Below are 24,462 nucleotides of genomic sequence, written 5' to 3'. Positions count from 1 at the left end.
CATGCTGATACTAGGGGGACAAATAATAGGCAAACTGCAGAACATGCTTAGGTGTTTGAGGAACTGGGGTTGGAGCAGTGAGCAAGTGGAAAGGAGCCAGGAGCCCTATCAGGTAGGGATGGTAAAGGCTCAATTATACATGTGACTTTGAAACCATTAAGGAACTTTAAGTACAAGAGTGATGTGATCCAATTCATATTTCAGCTTCTGAAAGAGCTGACTGTAGAGCAGCAAGAGTAAAAGCAGGATAACTGATATGGACACTATTACAGCATCCCTCATGGGTGATGATGGCTTGCAGGTTAGCAGTGATGGAGGTGATGAAAAGTGGCTGTATTCAGGATGTACTTTTAAAGTCAAGAGAGTTTGCTGATGGACTAGATATGGAGTTTGAGAAAAAAAGGTGGAATGCAGGAAGACTCCAGGATTTCTGGACTGAACAATTAGGTTAATAGTGGTGCCTGGTACCATTTTCTAACACAGGGAAAATTCAGCTACTAAAAGAGGTTTGGGGGGCACATGGGTGGCTCAGTAGTTAAGTGTCTGCCTTCGATCCTGGGATCGAGCCCCACATTGGGATCCCTGCTTGGCGGGAAGCCTGCTTCTCCCTCTCCCACTCCTCCTGCTTGTGTTCCTGCTCTCGCTATCTGTCAAATAAATAAATAAAATCTTTAAAAAAAAATAAAAGGTTTGAGTAGGCAGGGAATATTTAAGAGTTCTCTTTTTGATACATTAAGTTTTAGACTTTTTGTTAATCAAGTATGTAAAAACGTCAATCCAATAGCTGGACAAATATTCAGGGAAGGAGTCAAGGTTAATTATAGATCTGAACATCACCCTGCAGATGGTATTTTAGGGCTACCAGGCTGGATGGGATTACCTAAGAAATGAGTGCATATAAAAAAAGCCTTTTTGTGGTTTGTCTATCTAGACTGGATTCAATATTCCCATATTCAACTACCTAATCAACATCTCTACTTAGATGTTTTAACAGGCACCTCAAGCCTATTATGTTCACACTGTACTTCTTTCTATTCTCTACTAAGCTAATGGTAACAATATTTCCAATTGTCAAAGACAAAAATCCAATGCTATATTCCTAGCCCAAACTATACTTGGTCCATAGCACACACTCAATAAATATTAATGTAACAGACAAATGTATACTAGTGGAATTAAACTGAACTTCATATTTACTTACCTCAATCATATTTTTCTCTAGCTCTTTGCGTTTGTTCTCTTCACTTGCCAGATTTTTCTTCTTGAGATCAAAGGCACTTTGAGATTTAGTATTAACTCGCTGAGCTTCTGCAAGAGCATCTTCTAAAGATCGGAGTATACCTCCAATTTCCTATAATCAAATGCACCCAATTCAATCAACGTACTTATAATTTACTCATGTCATCATCTTCTTGTATGACTTCTAGAAGATTTACTTTTTATAAGCTATTTATTATCATACATTAAGATTAACAAATCAATATGGAAGACCATGCCCAGTGAATATTAGTTATTGTATATAACTTTTTCACAGTATATTATCTATTCTTACGTATATATCTGACCTTATCTTTTCCTTTTTCCAACTCTTCTATTTCATGACTAAGTGCTTTTATTTTTTTATCATTCTCAGACAATTTTTCTTGAAGCTTTACAACTTTATCTTGCATTTCTTTTAACTCCTCGGCTGAGCGTTCTTTTGTATCTTCAGCCAGCAAAAACTGATAGGCAATATATAAACGACTCAAATGTTCTATTTCCCTCATTACTTTTTGGTACTCCAAGTAGGAAGATCTTTCCTAGAAAAGAAATCACCAATAAAGTATAACTCAAACTTCGTATTTTTCAACAAATTTAGAAAGACTCAAACTATAGCAACATGTATAAAATTTCCCATCACATAATAGATTTTGTCTTAGATTAGTGATCATGGATTATAGAAACTTTAACATTAGACCTCTGGCTTTTCAGACAGAATTATACCATCCCCAGTGAATCCCATGTGGCTATTTCTTCCAATATATAATCAGGCAGTTGGGATTAACAAAGAAATGTAGACATAAGGTTCATAAACTGGGGTTAGTAAGTAGTCTATAAATATGACCTATACAACCACCAATGATATACTATTACACGTATTTTGTAGTAGTATTACCAAGATGCCTACCCAACATTCAATCATGTAACTACTTACAAACATATGCTCACACATTACTAAACTTGATTCCAATAAGGACCTGCTAGGGCAAACAGAATAATAATTAAAATCTCGAACTTGCAGGAGAAGAAATGAATTCAGTGTGGTTAAATGACCTCTCCATGTTGTCAGATTTAGAAAGAATTTGGCAAAATCAGGTATAAAACCTAGGTTTAAACTCATGATCTAGTGTTTTCTACTAATCATTCATATAAACAGGATACCTTCAAGATCACTTTTCAGTTTTTCTAATAACATCCACACTACTATATGGATTCAGAAGACAACTTTTGAGAAGTATCGAATTTTAATGAGCATTTAATGAATTCCTAAATGCGTAACTTTAAAATCAATGCACTCTAAGTGCATTTTTTCACTGAAACATTGATGTCAGAAGCTACAAAGATTATAGAAAAAATCTGGACATCTGTTTCAGTACCCCTCACTTACCAACTGTCTTGACAGCAGTAATTGCAGTGATAGCCCCTATTATCCTAGAAGTTATTCACTCTACCAACAGGGTTACTAGGACTGTGATATCCTCAAGAAATAGTTCACTAATTCCAATTATCCAGGAAAATTCAGACTTCTCTTCAACAAAGTATTACAATCTGGCATATCATTTTCTGAGATTATGAAGAGCAATGATTAATAGATATGAAGAACATGCCCTCTACAAGCAGAAGGCTGATTATCAAGTACCAACTCTTAACTCCTATCTCTCCCACAGAAAAATTCCTGAGACGTGGTATACATTTCATCTCTATTTGTATAATCTTGAATATGTCACCATTTTTGAGAGATGTTCTAGCTGGCTATCCTCTATATAGTATATACCTCTTTTAATTTTTGAATAGTTGGAGTAATCTCTTCTTCAAGTATCTGGAAAATAAAGGAAAATCAATTTTTCAGTATGAAAGTACCATTAAAAAAAACTGAAAAGCAAAGGAAGCATGAAGTCCAAGGAAAACTAGGGAGGGGGAACTTCCTCTTTACAGAGAGAAACTCTGAAATTACTCTCGTTAAAAAACGTTTTATGTAAATTTAATTACCGTCTTAATTTCTTTCAGCTTAGCCTCTTTTTTTTCTATAGTTTTCTGGGCAGCTATTTTTTTGTACTCATACATCCTGGTTCCAGCTGCTTCTTCTATCATGGACAAAATCTGGAAAGACAATTATATTAATGTTTTTAGAATCCAAGATAAAGAACTTCATTGGAGTTTACAAAAAGTATATAATTTAAGGTCTTAACTTCACTAAGCATTTTACCAAAGTATCCCAAATGGATCAGAGATGTTAAGTGCATGTATTACCCATAGCCCTAACATTCAAGAAATATTTCTGACCTTTACTCCAATCCTAAAATCAAACTGCATGCTACACTGAGGTTGCAGAGTAAATCTCTTTTAAAATTGAAGCCAGGGGTGTCTGACTGGCTCGGTCAGCTGAGCATGTGACTCTTGATTTTGGGGTTGTGGGTTTGAGCCCCATGTTGGATATACAAATTACCTAAAAATAAAAATTTAAAAATAAAAATAAAATTGAAGCCAGTAATTCCTCCCTCCTCTTTTCCTTCATATATAAGTCTAAAAAAGTAAAGACTAACAACACTCAGTTGTCACTTTAGAAATTCCTAATTTTTTGTGCCAGTTTCTTCATCCACAGGGTACTTAACATCTCACAACACTATTGAGAATTACACAAAGTAATTCATGTGAAAAGCACTCTGAAAAAGGCAAACACTAATCAATTATGTTTTAAAAGTAGAACAATTTTACCAGCACTCCTTTTTCAGAAGCTTCTACTCACCACCAATCCTTATCTCAAGAGGATTATTTCTCTCAAAACCATTTTGATTTCTATGTATTTGACAGGTTTCAAATTAGAAGTTTCCCTTAAGATGTTATCTAAAGAAGATATGCATGACCTATGTTCCAACCAGACTGGTGTTATCAATTACCAGTTTTTTCTTCTTAGCTCTTCTCAATAGAAAAGAGTAACTATAGAGACTTTGTTCTTATACAAAACATTCATTCCTTCATACCAACTCTTTTCAAGGGGGCTCCAAGAAACAAATTAAAATTAAGTCTTAATACCCTGTGCCCTAAGCAATCCACTGTATTCAATGAATTAATTTCACTCAAATCTTCTTCTGTAGGGTTTTTTGTTTTGGTTTTTTTTTTTTTAAAGATTTTATTTATTTATTTGAGAGAGAGAATGAGAGACAGAGAGCACGAGAGGGAAGAGGGTCAGAGGGAGCAGCAGACCCCCAGCTGAGCAGGGAGCCCGATGCGGGACTCGATCCCGGGACTCCAGGATCATGATCTGAGCCGAAGGCAGTCGCTCAACCAACTGAGCCACCCAGGCGCCCCTTCTGTAGGGTTTAACTCTGACACAGAACACTGGTTGAGAAAGGCTGCTTGATACAGTCAAATTTCTTTTAATATTGGGCACATAAAACTCTTAGAAGAAAACACAGGAGGTTAAGCTCCTTGACATCGGTCATGGTGAGGATTTTTTTGGATTTAACACCAAAGCAAAGGCAACAAAGGCAAAAATAAACAAGTGGGATTATATCAAGCTGAAAACCTACACAACAAAGGAAACCAAAAACAAAATGAAAAGGCAACCTACGGAACGGGAGAAAATAGTTGTAAGTCATGAATCTGCTAAGGGGTTATTATCCAAATACATAAGGAACATGTGTATGGGAACAAACATTTTTCACAAAAAACATACAGATGGCCAATATGTATATAAATGGTACTCAACATCACTAATCATCTGGGAAATTCAAATTAAAACCATGAGCTACTACTTCTGTCAGAATGGCTATTATCACAAAGACAAGAAAAAACAAGCGTTGGTGAGGCTGTGGAGAAAAGGGAAACCTTATGTACTGTTGGTAGGAATGTAAATTGGGTGCAGCCATTATTGAAAACTATGAAGGTTCCTCAAAAAATTAAAAATAGAACTACTATATAATCCAACAATTCCACTTCTGGATATTTATCCAAAGAATACAAAGACACTAACTTGAAAAGGTATCTGCAACCTCATTTATAATACCAAGACATGGAAACAAAGTGTCCACTGACAGATGAATGGATAAAAAAAATGTGATATGTATATACACAATGGAATATTATTCAGTTATTTAAAAAAAATACAATCTTGCCATTTGTGACAACATGGATGCAACTTGAGGGCATTATGCTAAGTGAAATAAGTCAGACAGAGAAAGACAAATACTGTATAATCTTACTTGTATGTGGAATCTAAAAAGAAAAAAAGAAAAACCTGAGCTCAGAGAGAACATATTAGTGGTTGCCAGAGATGGGGGTTAGTGGGTGGGCAATATGGGTATAGGTGATCAAAGCTACAACCTTCAGTTACAAAAGTCCTGGGGATATAATATATAGCATGGTGACTATAGTTAATACTGTATTGTATATTTGAAAGTTGCTAAGAGAGTAAATCTTAAAGTTCTCATAAGAAAAAGAAAATTCTGGGGCGCCTGGGTGGCTCAGTCGTTAAGCGTCTGCCTTCGGCTCAGGTCGTGATCCCAGGGTCCTGGGATCTAGTCCTGCATCGGGCTTCTTGCTCAGTGGGGAGCCTGCTGCTCCCTCTCCCACTCCCCCTGCTTGTGTTCCTGCTCTCACTCTCTCTCTCTGTCAAATAAATAAATAAATAAATAAAACCTTTAAAAAAGAAAATTTTAATTGTGGTGATGGCTGTTAAATGACTTATAAGGATCACTTTGCAATGACGACATGTATTTAATCACTATGCTGCACACTTGAAACTAGTATATCACTTATACCTACATTAAAAAATATCTGCTCAACAATGACCCGTGGCTTTTCTTAAACATTCTCATTTAATCCTCAAAATACCTGAGGTAAGGACTTTTGACTCTAATCTACAGATGAGGAAACACAGGCTCAGAAGGGTTATGTTATACAGCTTTAAAAAGGTGGGGTGACACAGTGCCAAATAGTAAAAAACAAACAAAAAAACAAAAAATGACTTTACTAATCACTTAGTAATGTTTCCAAGAATTTTAATGGAAGAAATTATGCTTAAAAAATTGATTTAAAAGATTAAAAACAATATCTACAATTATAATTTTTACTGTCCACAAATAGTATCCTTACCTCTGGAGGTTTCATATTCAATACTTTTGTAATTCGGCCCTGAAAAATAAAATGGCAGTTACTATAATGATAGAGTCATATAGGCATACATGTTTATCTGCCCTGAAGTTGTTCCATCCTAATATACAAATCTTTTGGGAGTTCTTTTACCTACATTACATTTGAGACCAAAGGTGCCTTATAATTCCAGACATTTGCTATTTACCTTTTCACTTACCAGTGACATACAGTTATTAATACAAAGTTAACTCAGACCATATTTCTGAAACAATAATGACATAGAAGTCTCCAGCAAGTATATAAATATATAAATGTTGGCATAACTGTTGAACACTTCTTGTTTTTTTTTTAATGGCTGTGCTCCAAGATAATTTCTAGAAATACACTGCACACTTCTGGGCCTCAAATAAAAGAGTAACATCTTTTATTTCAATGCCAGCATATCACTATCAAAAAACAAAACAAAACCCTACTAACCCAACTCTGGGGCATCATATTACTTAGGATTTAGATTCATTTGAAATCAATTTTCAGCTTTGAGGCTGTGATGTGGTAAAAATAATGTTATTTTGGTTGCATTAGGATCCTGCCATTGGCCTTGCTGGGATTTTCTAAGAGGAGAGATGGATGGGTCAAGTGAGGTAATATAAGGGCAAGACAATATTAGCACTTATTTTTCATTTGAATAAGTTTCTAAGGAAGAAAATTACTTAAAATTTAGTATATATGTGAAATAATGAAATGCTTGAATCCAGTACTTTAAAAAGATACATTATGACAATATATTTTTAAAAATTTTTACAGTGACCGTGTATTATTCTTGCAATAACAAAATAAGTCCAGGAAAATTACTTCTAGACATTCTTCAAATGTGTATCTTAGAACATATCAGTACATATAAACCTATACTCTTAACAGGTACCCAAATACCAGTACAATAGAACACCCAAAAAGAAGCACTTCTCCTATTATAATAACTTAAAAAATAAACGATGTCAAAACCATTATATAAAGACCATAAATAAAATACCTGCATGATGAGAAAGTGAGGGTTGTTAACATTAAGGCCAACAGAACAGAAGAGATCTTGTACTCTGGTATTGTTTGCATTTACTCCATTGATTAAATATTTATTTCTACCACCAATAACCACCTAAAAGGGAAGTATTTTAAAATATATAAATGAACATACACATCTTGAACTAAGATGATAAATTCCCAAATATGTTTCACTTGTTTGTTCTGTCCAACTAATGGTAAATAAAACCAATCCTGAGTAAATAATGGAGGAAGTGTGAGATGGTCAACAAGAATATAGACGTCAATTGTCCTGACTCAATCCAAAGACTTTTGCTAACTAGTTATATAACCATGCACAATCCTCCTAACCTCCCCTGCATTGGACTAGATCTCTAAGGTCACTTTTGACTTTGTTTCCAAGCATGTGTAAAACATATTCTAACCCTGATCACTCTTTCTGCAATTTTTCCACGCTCAGAGGTTAACCCCTCTTTCCTCGTTTTAATTTCCAAAGAACAGAAGTCAGATACTAAAAACTAAAGACAGGCGGTTTTGTTTTGGTTTTTCTCATTTTGTTTTTGTTTTTAAGAGGGAAAGGGAAAGAGAATCTTAAGTAGGTTTCACGCCCTGCGTTAAGAACCACGAGGGGGCTTGATCTCACAACCCCGAGATCATGACCTGAGCTGAAATCAAGAATCAGACGCTTAACCGAATGAGCCACTGAGCTGCCCCAAAGACAAGAAGTTTGATAACAATCCTTGACAAGATTCTAAAAGGGGTTAATAAAGATATGACTTGTGAATTCTTGAAAGAAAAAGAGTAATCATAGAGCTTCAAAGAACTTATACCAGACACCAGCTTGTTCAGACTCTACTATTGCACTTCTATTGTCACCTAAATAATCATCTCACCCATAGTATTTTGAGGTCCTTAATAAGATGTTACTCATTCTTCTATCTGTATTTCCCAGTGCCTTCAAGAATGCCCAGCACACAGCAAACATTTAATAAAATACTGAATGAGTGTTAATTCATTTCTTGACAGGAGTATGAAGCTGATCATATATTAATATATTTGAACAGACCTAATATACATAAATATTTTAACAAAATCCTTATGACAAAATTTTGGTGAAAATACAGGCATATGGAATGCATGAGGAAAGGATTTTTAGGTAGATTAGTAGCAGATTTACTGAAAATTCCTAAAAGTATTTCATGGATACTTAATGACACACAACAGGATTTTATCCTAGTCAATGCCTTATTTTTTTTTTAGCCAGAGGTTTTTATTAAAATAGAAAGGGGATTCATAAGTTACATAATGCTAAGATGGAGAGTAAACAGGACTTAACAGAATTTTTAAAAATAAAACTGACAAAGTAACATTGTATGACTATAAGAAAAAGGGACAGATGTATGGTCCTGCACTGGTTTTAAAAACCTGCATACAGAAATGGCAGTAACATAGCTAATAACACACATTTAAAAAATTAGAGTGATTTTTAAGTAAATCAGATATGAATTCATAATGTATTATGAACTCTCCAATGTCATATAGGGGAAAACAGAAGGGCACTTAAAATTAAAGAAATGACAATTCTGCTTAATCCTGTCCTAAGGAGACTATTTCTGGTAAATGCAATTTAAGGTGCCATGCATTAAAAATAATAAGGGCATAAAAAAACTAGAGCAAGTTTGTATTCAGTGTGATCAGACAAGTGAAGAAAATAGAAACAATTATCAGTTGAAAGACCTAGAGAGATTTAGCTTAAATATTAAATATTTAACACCTAAATATTAAACCTAAATATTAAAATATGGAATACATTAGATTTGCTTTTCGATGCTTTCAAGGAACCAGATTTAATGTGTAAAAGTTGATGACAACACTTCAGCTCATTTTATAGGAATAACTAATTAGACCTGACCAGTAACAGAATATATTACCTCAGAAGATAACAAGATCCCAACTATAGGTATTCCAGCACAGAGAAGATTCAAGTATGGTTCAAGATTTAAGCATGGTTGAGTGTCTACACTGATTGATGGCTTTTCAGATCCCTTTCAATCCTCTTGGTAAATGGTAGAATTTGCATGATCAAATTTTTAACATAAGGAAGATACTCTTAAGAAATCTAGTCAGGGGGTGCCTGAGTGGCTCAGTCGGTTAAACATGTACCTTCAGCTCAGGTCATGATCCCAGGGTCCTGGGATGGAACCCTGCATCGAATCGGGCTCCCTGCTCAGCAGGAAGCCTGCTTCTCCCTCTCCCACTCCCTCTGCTTGTGTTCCCTCTCTCGCTGTCTGTCAAATAAATAAATAAAATCTTAAAAAAAAAAAAAAGAAATCTAGTCAGTATTTGATCAATTTTGCTCATAAACTTTCTCTCCACGAAAGTCACATAGCCAAAAACACCTCAGACGTAAGTTCCTAGATACCCAGATATTTCGAAACCACTCACCTGCCTTGTTACTGTAATTTCATCATGAACCTCAAATCCTAAAGGGCTTTGCTTTTTGTCAGAATTATCAAATGTGATTGACACTGAGGCTTTGGTTATACCAGCCTGCCCATTTTTGTAAACTAAATCTTGTAAATTAGAAGCCCGAACCTAAAACAAAAGAAAAGGTCATCAATTACAAAACCCCGTACTGCACAAAATGGCATTAAAATTGGGTTTCTTGCTGTTGGAAAACCACCCATGTAGTATCCATTAAGTAGCCAAGGACAGACAGTTGCATTCAGAACTAAGAAAAGCAAGGAAAATGGGAAACCACCTAAAATGAGTGCCTTTCTCCACAGGGCTTTTCCACCCCTGCATTGAATGGTTTTCCACTCATTTCTTAACTGAAGTTCATTTCAAAGATTTAGGAAGACAGCATCTAAGAATTTCACTGTTCATCCAATTCCTTTAGATCCTGAAAAGGCATTATAATGAGTGGATAGGAATACAGACTCTGGAAGAAGACTGCCTTAAAGAATACCTGACTTTGAGTGTTGCTCCGAACATCTTAAAAGGGATGAACCTTACGCAACACCAAGTTTCTGTTTTCTCACCTGAAAAACGGAGTAATAATATCTACCTCTAAAGGATTGTGGTGAGGTGTAAGATAATTTGCATAAACAAAAATGCAAATGAAGAGAATACTGGCAATAGTCTCTAAGTCCAATGTGGATTCCCCTGAGGGTCCCCAAACTTATAACCCACATAAATCAGAAAGTTTACCTGAGAGAGGTTGGAGATGCCCAGTAAAAAGCAGATGGAGTCCAATATGTTGGATTTCCCACTACCATTTAAACCAGTGATAGCATTGAAGAGGGGGTCAAAACCATTGACTTCAGTCCTCTGAGCATAGGACTTAAATCCTTCAAGGATGATTGACTTAACATGCATTTTCACTACTGCCTTGGACAGGTAAACGTCTGCTAGGAATCCAACAGGCCACAAAGCAGCTCTGTATAAAACAGAAATAGATAAGTGGGACAGAAATCTGTAATCATAATGTATGTAAAAGACTAAAACGTAAGAATGACAGCTTAATAGAAAACAGCCACTTGCCGAGCTACTTCCTCTAATGTAAAGACACCTTTTTCCAACTTAATTAATTGGAATTAAACCATTAATTCAACCTGAAGTCAACGACTTACTTTTCTAGGCTTACCTTCCATCTTTATCATACTCTAACAGAAACTGATTATTTCATATCCCACTCCCTTTGTCCATAATGTCCTGCTCCCCAAAAATGACATGACTCGCTCTTTACTACACTCAAGTCCTTGCTCAAACGTAATCTTACTAGGGTCTTTTCTGACTTCCCTATTTAAAAACGCACCTGTGCCCATCCCCTCACTCTGCTTTTTCCTTCATCGTACTTAGGATGACACTAAACAGTATTTATTTACTCGTCTATCCAGACTATCGTAATGCAAGTTCCTGTAGAATCTTTGCCTGCGTCCACCGCTGTATTCCGGAACAGTGCCTGACTCCAGGGCGCCGGGAAAGGGAAGTGCCATCAATATTCACTAAATAGATGAATCCCACATACTCTCCAGCTTGTTTTCACTCTGCCTGTTCCCTAGCCCCACCAGGCCTTTCTATCAACACGTTTGCCCTACTCCAAGGCTGGAAAGGAAGTAGCCACTCTGTCAGGGAACCCATTAGGACTCACTTTAGTTTGAGGGCCCTTCTCGCTAACCCCTCTCTCCCCTGGCACACACAAAAAAACCCCTCCTCCTCTCCAGCCAAGGAATGCCAGACTAGGCCCAACCAGCCGCGCGCACGCACCCGCCTCACCGCTGCGCCAGGCCGCCCCGGCTTGAGGCGCCCTAGAAGCTACTCCTGGTTACAAGAGCAGAAAGCCGGCCCGCTCTGCCAGGCTTCGGGCGCTACCAAGAGAAGCCCTCCATAGCGGCTGCAACACCCGCCCCGCGCTCCGCATCAGGGCCGGAAATATTTATACCTTTGAATTTCGGCGCGAGCAAAGGACCCCACCTCCACTGCCTATTTCATTGGCCGGTGCCTAGGAGATGCCTGACTTAGGGGTTCCATTTTTCCCTCCCATCGAACAACCAAAGTGACAGGGAGATAGGAAAGAGCGTCACGACATGGGCAGCTCTGGGGATGCGACGGCTGGGGCCTGAGGACTAAAAGAGCGAGTGGCATGTGTTGAACTCAGCATCCGGCACTCCTCGGGCAGCCACGCACCTCAGCCTCGGGGCCTCGCGCCGCGCCGGCCCCGCCCCACCCCAGGCCCCGTGGGCCTCGGGTCCTCCCAGCGGCCCCGCCCCGTCCGGCGTCCCGCGGGCTTGGCGGGGCTTGGTTGTACGGACGCTGTAGCCTTAGAGTCGTGGAGGCAGGGAGGCGGGAATCCTTGTGGCCGGTGTCCTCGTTGTACTTCAGAAGCCTCAGGATTTACCCGATTTGGCTCACATTTATCAAGAATGGGAGGCTACGCTTTGTCCGGGCTGGGGAGGCGCGGAATTTGGGCGGGCTGTGGGGCGCGTTCTGGCTCCGCCCCTCCTGGCTCCGGACCCTGGCGGGCTTTTTCGTCTCAAATTTCGCAATGGGGAGGGACGTTAGTTTTCGCGGACGCTCCCGGAAGCCGTGCTGATCCCAGAGGAGAAATTGTGTGGGGCCGGCAGCGGGAGGTGGACGAATAGGTGCTCCCTCCCTGCACTTCGATAAAGCAGTGGCAGAACTAACATTTCAGAGAATTTCTTTGGAAACCCGACAGCTAATATTTATTGAGCTTTGTGTGACAGGCTGGGTTCCAAGGGCTTTAAAATCCTGCGACAACTCTGTGATACTGCCCTAACTTGGAGAGGGAAGGGCTGGAAGTAAAGATAGACCATAGGGTAAATGTAAAAATAAAACACTGTTCTCGTTTCATCACCATGGATCAAAATCTTTTGAAAGGTTCAAGATTGACAGGCCGGGGGAGTTTTAGTCCTTATGTACAAGGCGGGCAGCACCAACAAAGGCACTGATAAAGCCATAAGGGGGACCTAGGAAAAAGATTTGGTCTACTCTTCCAGGACACGGAAGGACAGCCTTTCCCTGGGTGCACATTTCTAATTTTAGAGTTCTCAAGTAGCTCTTCTTGGGACTTAGATGAATTCTCTCACCCTGCAACTTAGGACCGAAGAAAAAATGAAAGGACTTTACCTTCCCTGCAGACATAAGGAAAGGTTGATTCATTTTGTTGAGAGATTAATTGGGGTTCAAAGGAATGAATTGATAATGACGGGAAGTCCATATTGTAAAACTGTATTGCATACCAGCACATTTTGAATACACCAAGTATAACCTGTTTTTTTTTTTTTTTAAAGATTTTATTTATTTATTTTGAGAGAGAGAATGAGAGACCGAGAGCATGAGAGGGAGGAGGGTCAGAGGGAGAAGCAGACTCCCTGCTGAGCAGGGAGCCCGATGCGGGACTCGATCCCGGGAGTCCAGGATCATGACCTGAGCTGAAGGCAGTCGCTTAATCAACTGAGCCACCCAGGCGCCCCCAAGTATAACCTGTTTGACAAGAAATATAGCTGAACATAATTTAAGTAATAGAAAAGGACGTGACCATTCATTCACCTATGGGATCCAGTTAGGCCCATTCACTTTCATTTCAATGACAAAACTGTTTTCAGTACTACATGTTATGTTTGGTTCTTTGTGAAATCTGTCTATATTCTTTCATCATAATTTCTGCTATTTTGCCTCTTTAATCAAATATCTTTATCTTCTCTTTCAGGTACTTCCAGCTTTTGAGTTCCTAACTCTACTATTTACAACATTTGCTGAGTTTTACTCCATAGTGATTTATATCCTCCCCTGGTACTGTTCTGGGATGGGGTGGTTTTGTTGATGGGAGTCTCTTATGCCAAGTTGTGAAAGAGTCCCTTCAGAACAGTTATGTATTTGTTTCTGCCAGGGTTTTTTGCCTCTTAAATATCCTGGGGCATTTGTGAATGATTATTTCTCAGTTTGGGGTTCCTGAATTATGCAGATATTGTAAATTTATGTCATGCAGGCCTGGGGTTTTTATTTCTCACAGGTACCTTTTGTTTGTAACCCCTATTCAAAGCCCCAGGCAAAGAACAACCTTCTCTACTTCCCCAGACTAGCAGGTGGGATTTTTCAGTCCCAGTGACTGGCAGTTGCTTAAGGCTTGAGGTTTTACCTAAGGGCTTAGTTCCTGCTCCTCTGCCTCACTGAGGCTCCAGGCCTTATGCTTGTGCCCTGAAACCCAGCCACTGGCTCCTGAGCCATATAGCCAGGTTATAAAATGTGGGAACATTGCAATTTTTCAGTTTGTTTCTGGCACTGAGAATTTCCTGTTGTGGTTTTTTGTTTTTTGGGTTTTTTTTGTTTTTGTTATTGAGCTGGGCATATGGTTTATATAATTATTACTATATTTTATCCAGTATTACTATATAAAGGGAAGTTCAGTCAACAGTATTAGAGGAGGTCTTCTTGATGTAGTTTTTTAATGTAGATGAGTTGGTGTTGGTGGGGTGAGGTCTGGAGCCAGCAATCAAGAAAGAATTCTTGAGACCTCTTTGGTGCAAAAAGGTGGTTTTATTAAAGCACGGGGACAGGACCCATAGGCAGAAAGAGTTGCTGCACTGAAGTTTTGAGGACTGGCTGATTACATACTTGGGAGTTGGGGGGGAGGTAAGGGAGAAGGGAAGTTTTCAAAAGAACATTTTTATGCTAATGAGGACCCACAGGATATTGAGACCTTGCCATTGTCAAGTTAAGGTGGTTTTTCCCTCTAGCAAATCATTAACGTTAAGACACTTGGGAGGTTGTTATACTCTGCCTATCACAAGTCCTTGTCCATTGGCTGCAGGTTACAAGGAAATTTTATTTTATTTACATTCCCTTCTACCTTTGTTTCCCACATCACTATGGATGGGTAGGTGATGTTAGGGCTCCAGGAAATTGAGTCTATGGGTCTATGGAAGTTGGTCTATTGATAAGAATGCTTTTTCCTTGTAAATCACTAAGACATTTGTAAACTGATAGAGGCTCATGTCTTGTGGGACTGTGATCTCTATTAGTTAACCATTTGTTTTTGTTGGGTTTTTTTTCCCCTTTCCTTAGTTTGAGGGCAGCCAGGAGTGCCTGAGGAATGTCACATATATCCCACATGGAAGTGGGGGTGGAGGTTTGCAGGGTGTCAGCTTGTGCTTTGTCCTCAGCTTGCTTTCTGTTCCCTCATCATTCTCGTTTACTTTTCATGAAGAACATCAATGATCTCTGTTTTGCACTGCCAAGCATTGCTTTCAGATTCTTACATTCCATATAGAAAGTAGCTTTTCCTAAAAAACAGAAGTCTGGTACCAACTAGCTCTTAAGAAAATATTTTCACACAGTACTCATAAAATGCAAAATTTTCTTATTTCATATTTGTAATTTCAGTTTTTCAGCTCTCTTTGGCTTTTATCACTTCCATGCTGGCTTATGGCCAAAGCTACTCATCTCCTTTTTTCTGTTTTGCCACACCCCTTCCTTTATGAAGATGATTACTGGCTCCCCTTTCTCAAATGTAATTCTCATTTCATTGTTCTCTTTGTCATCATAGTATCTTTTTATTTCAAATCCATACACATCTGCTTGATCTTCCTCCAACTGGTTTCCTTTTATTACTAAGTTAGTTCTTATTAGATTCAGACTCTTCACCTTTGGATGTTTATTTCACAAACTCTGCATCTTCTGTAATTAACATTTTCCTTGTACTCCTCTACATCATTCTTCAGTCCTCTAGAGTCACAAGTATTTCTTATTCTTTGAATTCTGACTTAAATTCCCACTTCAACAAATATGTATTAGTACCAGTCTCTGCCCTCTCTAAAGTTGTACAAAATACTTATGTTTCTGTATCAGAAATATGATGTCTCTGGCTATTCCCTTTCAGTCTCCACTCTTCCTCTCCCCAAATCCCACTCCTACACATAAGGGTGGGGTCTTGCCCTTTGTTTCCCAAGGGACTTCAGACCAGGATAATGTAACATCAATACATTTCTAAGAGTTTGAGGGTGTTTTTCCTTCAAAATACAGCATTTTATGGACATTCACGGCAGAGCTCATGTGGGCCTTCAGCAATCCAGATCTAATTCTTTATATCCTTTGTCAGTGGGCAATGAAAATCATGTCTCCCAGTCTTCTCTGTCATTTCCAGTTCCCCTCTTCCAATTTCTATGGGTCACTGTTTGGAAAAAAAGAAATTGCTTATTGACTTTTATAAGGACAAGCAATAATGTACGGCATAGAATAATTTAGATTCATACATAGTAAAGAACCATTTTTTTTAAAAGATTTTATTTATTCACTTGAGACACAGAGATACAGAGAGAGAGAGAGAGAAAGCATGAGCAGGGAGAGGGAGAAGCAGGCTCCTCACTGAGCCAGGAGCCCCATGTGGGGCTCGATCCCAGGACCCTGGGATCATGACCTGAGCCCAAGGCAGACGCTGAACCATCTGAGCCACCCAGGCGCCCCAAGGACCATGTGTTTAAGAGAAACAGATTTTGCTACAGTAATATAAATATGTTATAATATTAAGCAAAGCTGTTTATTTTCTTGATGCTATATATCTAAAATCTTTCTATTCTAGCAGAGAACCATTGCTCTACATTTGTGTAAATTTGAGTATCCATTCAGATGATTCTCCAAAAACAAAGCCTTTTAATCCCTAAAAGTTTAAGCCTTCACATTTTAGGGAAAAAAACAGGCCTTGCCACTTTCAGACAACAGTTATGCCCATCACTGCTCTTCAAGGATTTAAAATAATCTTATTTCAGACTTGGCTTGAGTCATCTTATTGTTATAAGTAATTCTATTGCTTAAAATATTGATGTATACTTGTGCTGTGCCAAGTTCCAAACACTTTTCCTAAGTTACTTTATGTAACTCAGTAAGTATTTATTTATTTATTATTATTATTATTTTTTAAGTATGTCCACGCCCAGCATGGAGCCCAATGTGGGGCTTGAACTCACAACCCTGAGATCAAGAACTGAGCTGAGGTGAAGAGTCAGACTCTTAACCAACTGAGTCAGCCAGGCACCCCAACAATGCTTTTATTATCTCCACTCTATAGATGAAGTAGCAGGATCATAGAACTAGACTTTGATCACAGAGAAAAGCCAGGACTAAAGTCCATCCATTTATTCAACAAATGCTCAAATGCTTACAATGTCAGTGGGCAGTACAACAAAAATTTCTGCCTTATGGAGCTTAGATTGTAGTGGATATCAGTTTTTATTTTATTGATTACAAAGCATAACTTTTTGCAATAATCTTATACTGCCCTAGAAATAACTAGCAGTCTTAATGCCTCCAGTAATTTTCCTCTTCATGTGACTACCGAAGCCCTCAGGTCATTGAAACCCCACCAGATCCTGGACATTCTCAGTCAAGTTTGGATTTATAGTGGGTACCCAGGTTTAGGTCAAAAACATAAAACCTGAACAATTTTAACCACTGCTCACAGGGAGTGGACTCTTAGTGAAGAAGTAATATCCCACTAAGAATAAATGACAGGCTAGACAGGTAGATTTGTAAATGTTTATAAAAAGCAGATTGGATTTAGCATAGGTGGAAGTGCTGAGCAGGGACGATGGGAGGAAATGTTCTTCATGGTGCTGGCCAGTGGCATCTTCTTTTTATACAAAGAAATGTTGCCAGCAATTCTGCTTAGTCTACTTTGGAGTAATTTTTTTATTTTGAATATTTTTTATTAGTTAATGGGATCTAGGAGTGTAATAACCTGGTGAGAATTTCTCTATAAACGGCAATCGGATTAGTCTTACTCATGAAGCTCATAAATAAGCTATAATTCAACATTTTACATCTAGGGAAAATAAAAATGGGGTCATGCTGTTTAAGAGGGTAAGGGTATTTAACCAAACACTGGGGGATTTATAGCAGATTTATGATGAAGATACATTCTAACTGGAAGCTTCATTGTGATTTAAATTACAGGTCAAGCTGTGCAATGTGTTTTCTTTTTAGGGGAAAATCTTTGGGGAGGTAGAGTGTGCTTGTTTAAAGAAGAAACAGCAAGCAAATAAGAAAAGATTGCATTTTCTGCTTTTCTTTTAAAATTTCAAGCTGCTTTAAGTCAAATTGCCCCTGAGTTCCTGATGGTGGCTGTTGTGAAATTTCTTTGTTTTACTTTCTTTGTGTTATTCTCACCCTCTGTTCCAGAGCAGTTATTTCACTTGACAGTAACAAAAAGATGTGGGCAGCATATCTGCCAGCAAACTAATACGGAAACCCGAGATAAGGTATTCTCAACCTTTCTAGAATTGTGACATCCTCTCATTTTAGGCTGACGCACATAAAATTAGTAAGTTCTACAGAGGGAAGAACCCTTGAAGAATTATAGCCACTCATTTTGCCAATGGGAAAATTAAGTCTTCTAGTGATTTTCCTAAATTTACTCTTTATCTCAAGTAAATTAAGGTCTAATGAAGAAATAAAACACGCGTATGAATAATTTTAATTTAAAGCATAAAGAAATTACTTCCCTGCAAAATAAAACAGATAATCAGAGGTTGACTCTGTAGGGAGACATTCTGCTGGGAAAAGAACAGTTAGACCGGACAGCTCAGATTCTTACTCTCTGACATTTCCCTCACCCTCAGCAAAATTCCTCCATACTTACCACAACCACCATGCAGGATTCAGCCATGAATGGGATGGGGTCAGAGGTGGGGAATGGGGACAGAAGGCCTTGAAATGACCTGCTCTCCCTTTAAGTCTCTGAAACAAGGCCAAGTCAAGAATGGAACATTTAACCAATCTTCTACTGAAGCTTCAGAATAACAGGGAAACAGTCCATAGAATATGGTGAAAGAAGAACCTAGCTTACAAGTCATGATATGGGACAGCAGATACTCTGGGACTCCCAGGTTTAGGGTCATCTGTGCGAGACCCCAGAGAATCAATGGCACTAGAATGTCCTGTCTTAATTTCTCATGTTATACCCCCCACCCCCCACCATCTTCCATCTTAGTTTCTCTATGTCTCAGGCTTGAGGAGCAGCTTCATAGTCATTCACTTAGCGGGACTTCCCCATTCAAAGCAAACATAACACAGGACTGGTGTAGAGTCCCAAGAGAGTCCAAAAGAGGAAAAAAAATTATGGTTGAAAACAGCATCATTTCCTGGTAGGGTTTCCCTAGATGGCTTTTGAGCTGAATCCTTAAAGGTAAATATGCTTTTGACAGTTGGAGATTGGGAAACAACAGTCCAAGTGGACAGATCGTTGTGGACAAAAACTAAGAGGTAACGGTTTCCGTAAGAGATAACCTGGTACAGGGGCCAATAATTTTATTAGGAATTTATATTACTCTTGTCGTAGAGGATGTGTTGTCCCACACAGAATACCCTTCAGGACAGAGGCAGAAGTTCTTTCAGCTGCCAGGAGTGATGGCTGCTGATAGGACACAGCTGAGCCCCTTCCCAGGCACTGCTCTCCCCTGAAGCAAGCTGCCTTGCTGAAATTACACCTCCTCTTCTGTGACCAGCTACATCCAATGACTGGCTGATGCTCGGACACAAAAGCCCCTTTGCTTCAACCAGGACAAATATAAAGGGTCATCTAAACAGTTGCCCATACTGTCAGCAGGGGCCTTGTGATAGCCTCGCAGTTCAGCATCTCCCTGGGGCCAGTTCTGTTCTCTGCATTTGGTCACAGGTGTTGTTCTGGACAGCACTCTTGAACTGGCTTTCTGCATAGCAATCTCTGGGTCTCACTGTATTCTCTGAGGAACCCCCTAAGAAAACTCCAGATATAATTTGAGACACTATAGGCTATTTTAACAACATTTAACAAAGAATTGGGAAAGCCTAAATAGTATATATGATTAGAAGTGCTGGCTTGTGGTCTCTGTGGTAACAAGTTGGCATCGCAAATTAAGTGCTGAATTACTAAACCAATTTATATTCCACTGACAAAGAACTGGAAAGGAGAGAAATTGTACTTGAGCTGTGAGTTCTCTGTCCTCAAGCTTTGCCAAGCCCATCAATCAGTTCTGGTCACTAAGTGTTAAGAGCTCTATCAGTAAGATTGTACCACGAAGTTATGCTGTGGGAAAACTAAACAAAACCAAAACCAAACAAAAATTATCAAAGGCTTAAAAAGCAACAGTAGTTTATTTCTTGTTCATGCTATATATCCACTGTAGGCCAGCAGGGGGAAGAGATATTGCTGCTTATAGTCACCATCGGAGATAGTCTAATGGAGTAGTCTCTCCCTTAGAACCTTATAGATCTCAGGGCGCCTGGGTGATTCAGTTAGTTAAGCATCTGATTCTTGGTTTCAGCTCAGGTCATGATCTCAGGGTTGTGAGATAGAGCCCTGTGTCAGGCTCCATTGGTGCAGAGTATGCTTGAGATTCTCTCTCTAGCCCTCCCCCTTGCTCACTCTCTCTCTCTAGAAAATAAAAAAAAAAAATTTAAAGAAAAATCTGGTTAAGGTGGTAGTTGAATTCTCAATTTTCAATGGAATTTTTAAAAAGCTTGGTAGTAAGTACCTTTATTATCCTTCATTATCTTTTAAATCATATTTGCACTGTTTAGATTTTACATTTATTTTATAAACATGTGTTAGGTACCTTCTATTTAAAAAGTTCTATGATTGTTACTCTTGGAGCATAACTATGAAATAACTCTGGAATGTTTCTTTAAATACATTTGTATCTAGTTGGAGATATAGGCTTCTGAAGTATATAGGAGAAGAGAACAAAGACAAGATAGAGGCAATGTTAAGTGAATGCAAAGGAGGAAATTGTTAAGTGCCAAGTTTTATGTTTGAAGCTGGACAGGACAAAACTGTACCCTCTACAAATACACTTGAAAAGACTCTTCTGGGGTGCCTAGGTGGCTCAGTCAGTTAAGCGTCTGCCTTCGGCTCAGGTCATGATCCCAGAGTCCTGGGATCAAGCCCTGCATTGGGCTCCCTGTTCAGCAGTGAGTCTGCTTCTCTCTCTCCCTCTGCCTGTCATTCCCCCTGCTTGTGCTCTCGCTTTCTCTCTCTGACAAATAAATAAATAAAATCTTAAAAAAAAAAAAAAAAGAAAATACTCTTCTGATTTGAGCTATATAGAAGAGCTAGATAAGGAAAAGTGAGTGTTATACTATTGTTTTTAAACCCACTTCTTGATTTTCATTTCCCCCTTCCCATTTAAGACCTTTCTATTTACATCTAAAATTTTTTTCCATATACAGCACCATAAATCTTCATGTGCTTAGGATAAATTATAATGAGCTGAAAGCTAATATCATTGCTCCTTGAAACCAGGAGCCATGCGTTTTTGGTATTCTGTACACTCTCTTCCAAGTTAATGATGATTTATGGTGATAATTACAATAAATTGCACCTCTAATGCCTCTTACAGCTTATAAAGCAAGTTTACATATACTATTAAAGTTACTTCCACAACATGCTCATGAAATAGGTTGAGGAAGTTTTAATAAAACTATTTCCATATCATAGATAGAGAAATTGAGGCTGAAAGAAATAATTTAATTATAGTTGCAGTTATTTATAGCTGTGAACAAACCACCTTCAAATGGTGGCTTAAGATAATGGCACTCATTTATTTTGCTCATCTGAGGGCTGACTGGGCTCAGCTAGTCAATCCTCACTTGGGATCATGCAATCACGTGATCACTGGGGCTGAGGTCACCTCAAAGATTTCACTCACTGTTTGATGCCTGGGCTGGGAAGATTCAAACATCCTATATGAGAACTGTTGGGGCTTCTCAAGACCCAACTTTCTCTGTGGCCTGCCCACAGTCTTTCCACTTTATTTTTTAAGGTATTTATTTATTTATTTATCTATCTATCTATTTATTTATTTATTTATTATTTATTTATTTGACAGAGAGAGACACAGCAAGAGAGGGAACACAAGCAGGGGGAGTGGGAGAGGGAGCAGCAGGCCTCCCGCCGAGCAGAGAGCCCGATGTGGGGCTCGATCCCAGGACTCTGAGATCATGACCTGAGCCGAAGGCAGACGCTTAATGACTGAGCCACCCAGGTGCCCCAGTCTTTCCACTTTAGATGTGGGCCACCCCAGGAAGGGGTATGAAGTTAGCAAACATGGTTCTCTGTGGCTGAAGCAGTCCCTGAAGGTGGTGGCAGCTGACGACCGTCTGCCAGCAGGACTCCCAGCAGCTGAGGCAACAAATTCTTCATTAAGGGAGAATTACTTACTTTGGCTCCAAATCCAGTACCCTCGTATTATACCATACTGTCTCCACTAATATAACATCACTACTCTGTAGACATTAATAAATGTTAATTGTGAATTAATTATACAGTGAAAATATATAATCACATTGGGACACTTTAGCAATTATATAGCACTTTGCATGTACATCTATTACCAGAACATGCCATACCTTCCTAATTTGAAGGTATCAATGAGATCACATCAGCATTAGCCCTCAAATCTTCTTGCTCGCTTCAAGCTCCCACATACTTCTCCAACAATTCCAGCTCCTTTCCTTTCAGAGTAACCATCCTTGAACATATATGGGAATGCCCCTAGATGGGATATATGGACTACAAGTCAGTCCAGGGTACCAGTGGCTGTCAGCCTTTATTTACTGCTCCAGGCTGCACTACCAATGCTCCTATCCCTAATTCCAGGGTTGCTGCAGTGGAGAGTCATTGCTGTGATCCAACCTATCCATCAAGCTCCAGAGACTCCTTTATCCAACTGCTTAATCAACATTTCCATTAATATTGAGTCAGCATCTCAAAATATACTGGTCCAAAACCAAACACCCGATTTTGCCCACTGAAAACCCTATGCTTCCATATTTCAGTAAATGTCATAACCATTCTCCAAAACCTAGAAGTCATCCTTGACTCCTTTCTTTTGCATCCTGCATGAAAATACCTGAAATTATATTACTTATTTGCTCATCTATTTATTTTCTGTTTCCTCCTCCTCAAATTTTAGCTCCATAAGAGCAGAAAATTCATTTGTTCCATTCCCTAGTGTGTGTCCAGCACCTGCAAAAACTTAGGTCTACGATTTACATAGAGTAAGCACTAGGTAAATATATGACAAATAAATTGGTGAAGAAATGAACTAATTGAATTCTTTTAACTAATTCAGGAATCCACAGGCACCAGCTTCAACAATTCTATAGAGATGCTGCCCCAGGAAGATATATCTGCCCTAAGCAGAGATAGCTCTTAGTGGCCTTAGAATCAGGCCATCTCTACCACCACTACTTATTGAATACCAGCCACTCTCAAGATCTGCTGATGTCATAGCCAGGATCACACATATGATGGAGATTTCCCAGGTGCTGGCCTCTGAAACTGTTTTGTCTTTTTATTTTAATGGCACCATGTCCAGTGGCCTGTGATGGCATCAGCCAACATTACTGCTACCACTGTGCTAACACCACAGCATTTGTGAAGTATGTTATGTTCAGTTGTAAAAAGAAGTATTCCACAGCAGAGATATTTGGGTCCCAAATCATTACTGAGTCTAGTGAAACAGACCTTTCCATTGATACATAGCCCCTTTTATTCTCCCTGGACCTATACACAATCATAGCTGGGTTAGATGGATACAAATAAAAACTTAACACCGAAAAGGGCCAGTTTCTTTTCAGACTAATGCCTGCCATTCTTAAAGAGAATTCTCTTGGCAGAAGCTCTATTGTCCATTACAACAGTCTGTTTCCAATGTAACACAATGCATCTTTCCTACTTTCCTTCCTTCTCCCTCTTTCTCTTTCCTACTTATCTTTAACAAATATTCACAGAGCACCTATTCTGTTAAATACGGGGGAAACAAAGATGAATTAGACAGAGTCTATAATCCCAAGGTACAGACATATCTTTGGAAAGGTGCAAAATAATTATTTCAGGTTCATGACAAATATATATATGTTCAAGCCACAGTGGGTCACAAAGATAGGAGAGGCCAATTGTTAGTAATTAATAAGATCTTAATTCAGGAGGAGAAACAAGATGTATCTGGAGATGTGGTTAAGTTTTCTTCTTCAGGGTGATAATGGAGTGTTGGAGGCAAAAAAAACAAAGGGGATACAGGCAGTTGGAACAACACAGGTAAAGCCATGAAGAGGTAGCCTAACTCATGACATAAAGTATCAAATCAGTCTAAGTTGGACACCTGCAGATTTGTCTTTATCTTCAATTAAAAATATGTATTGTGTTTCAGATAGAAACAATTCACAGAAGGGAGAAGACATCCCTTCATTTTTCTTTTATGAATTTTCTTATTATAAAAGTACCATAATTCATCCTAGGAATTCAGAAAAGTACATGATAACATCCTGGCATATTTTTTCCTAATTTAAATATGTGTTTGTATATTATGTACATATTCTTAATATACAAATTTTTAATAGCTAGCTAAGGTCATATTTCATAGACGTTGTCACTTTTTTTCTGATCTGTAATGCACATATAACTCTAACTGTTCCAGACGAAGGTGTGGTTGGGTGTGTGATGCAAATTCTCCCACTGAACTGATTGTCTGTTCCAGGACATAATTACTTCTTGGATGTGGCCCAGTAGGATGC

General features: G+C 38.7%; 1 protein-coding gene across 2 annotated transcripts in view; it reads right to left on the bottom strand.

The window, feature by feature from the left end:
- The window catches only part of SMC2 (structural maintenance of chromosomes 2), a 65,602-nt gene extending 53,773 nt beyond the window's left edge, over positions 1 to 11,829 (bottom strand). For both annotated transcript variants that reach the window (XM_045882811.3, XM_054509326.2), the window contains exons 1-9: positions 11,662 to 11,829; positions 10,603 to 10,831; positions 9,838 to 9,987; positions 7,385 to 7,507; positions 6,355 to 6,393; positions 3,250 to 3,360; positions 3,035 to 3,079; positions 1,566 to 1,799; positions 1,202 to 1,351 (exon numbers count right to left, since the gene is read on the bottom strand). In XM_045882811.3, coding sequence (XP_045738767.1) covers positions 1,202 to 1,351; positions 1,566 to 1,799; positions 3,035 to 3,079; positions 3,250 to 3,360; positions 6,355 to 6,393; positions 7,385 to 7,507; positions 9,838 to 9,987; positions 10,603 to 10,770 — 1,020 coding nt within the window. In that variant the 5' untranslated portion in view covers positions 10,771 to 10,831; positions 11,662 to 11,829. The remainder of the gene's footprint in view (positions 1 to 1,201; positions 1,352 to 1,565; positions 1,800 to 3,034; positions 3,080 to 3,249; positions 3,361 to 6,354; positions 6,394 to 7,384; positions 7,508 to 9,837; positions 9,988 to 10,602; positions 10,832 to 11,661) is intronic.
- Between the last annotated feature and the right edge of the window lie 12,633 nt (positions 11,830 to 24,462).

This window comes from Mirounga angustirostris, unplaced genomic scaffold, assembly GCF_029215605.1.
Source record: "Mirounga angustirostris isolate CCGP_5_RB_7025 unplaced genomic scaffold, mMirAng1.0.hap1 SCAF_15, whole genome shotgun sequence".
In the NCBI taxonomy this organism is placed as follows: Eukaryota; Metazoa; Chordata; class Mammalia; order Carnivora; family Phocidae; genus Mirounga; species Mirounga angustirostris.
The sequence above is the reverse complement of the archived record's forward strand: the minus strand, read 5'-3'. Positions and strand labels throughout refer to the sequence as shown.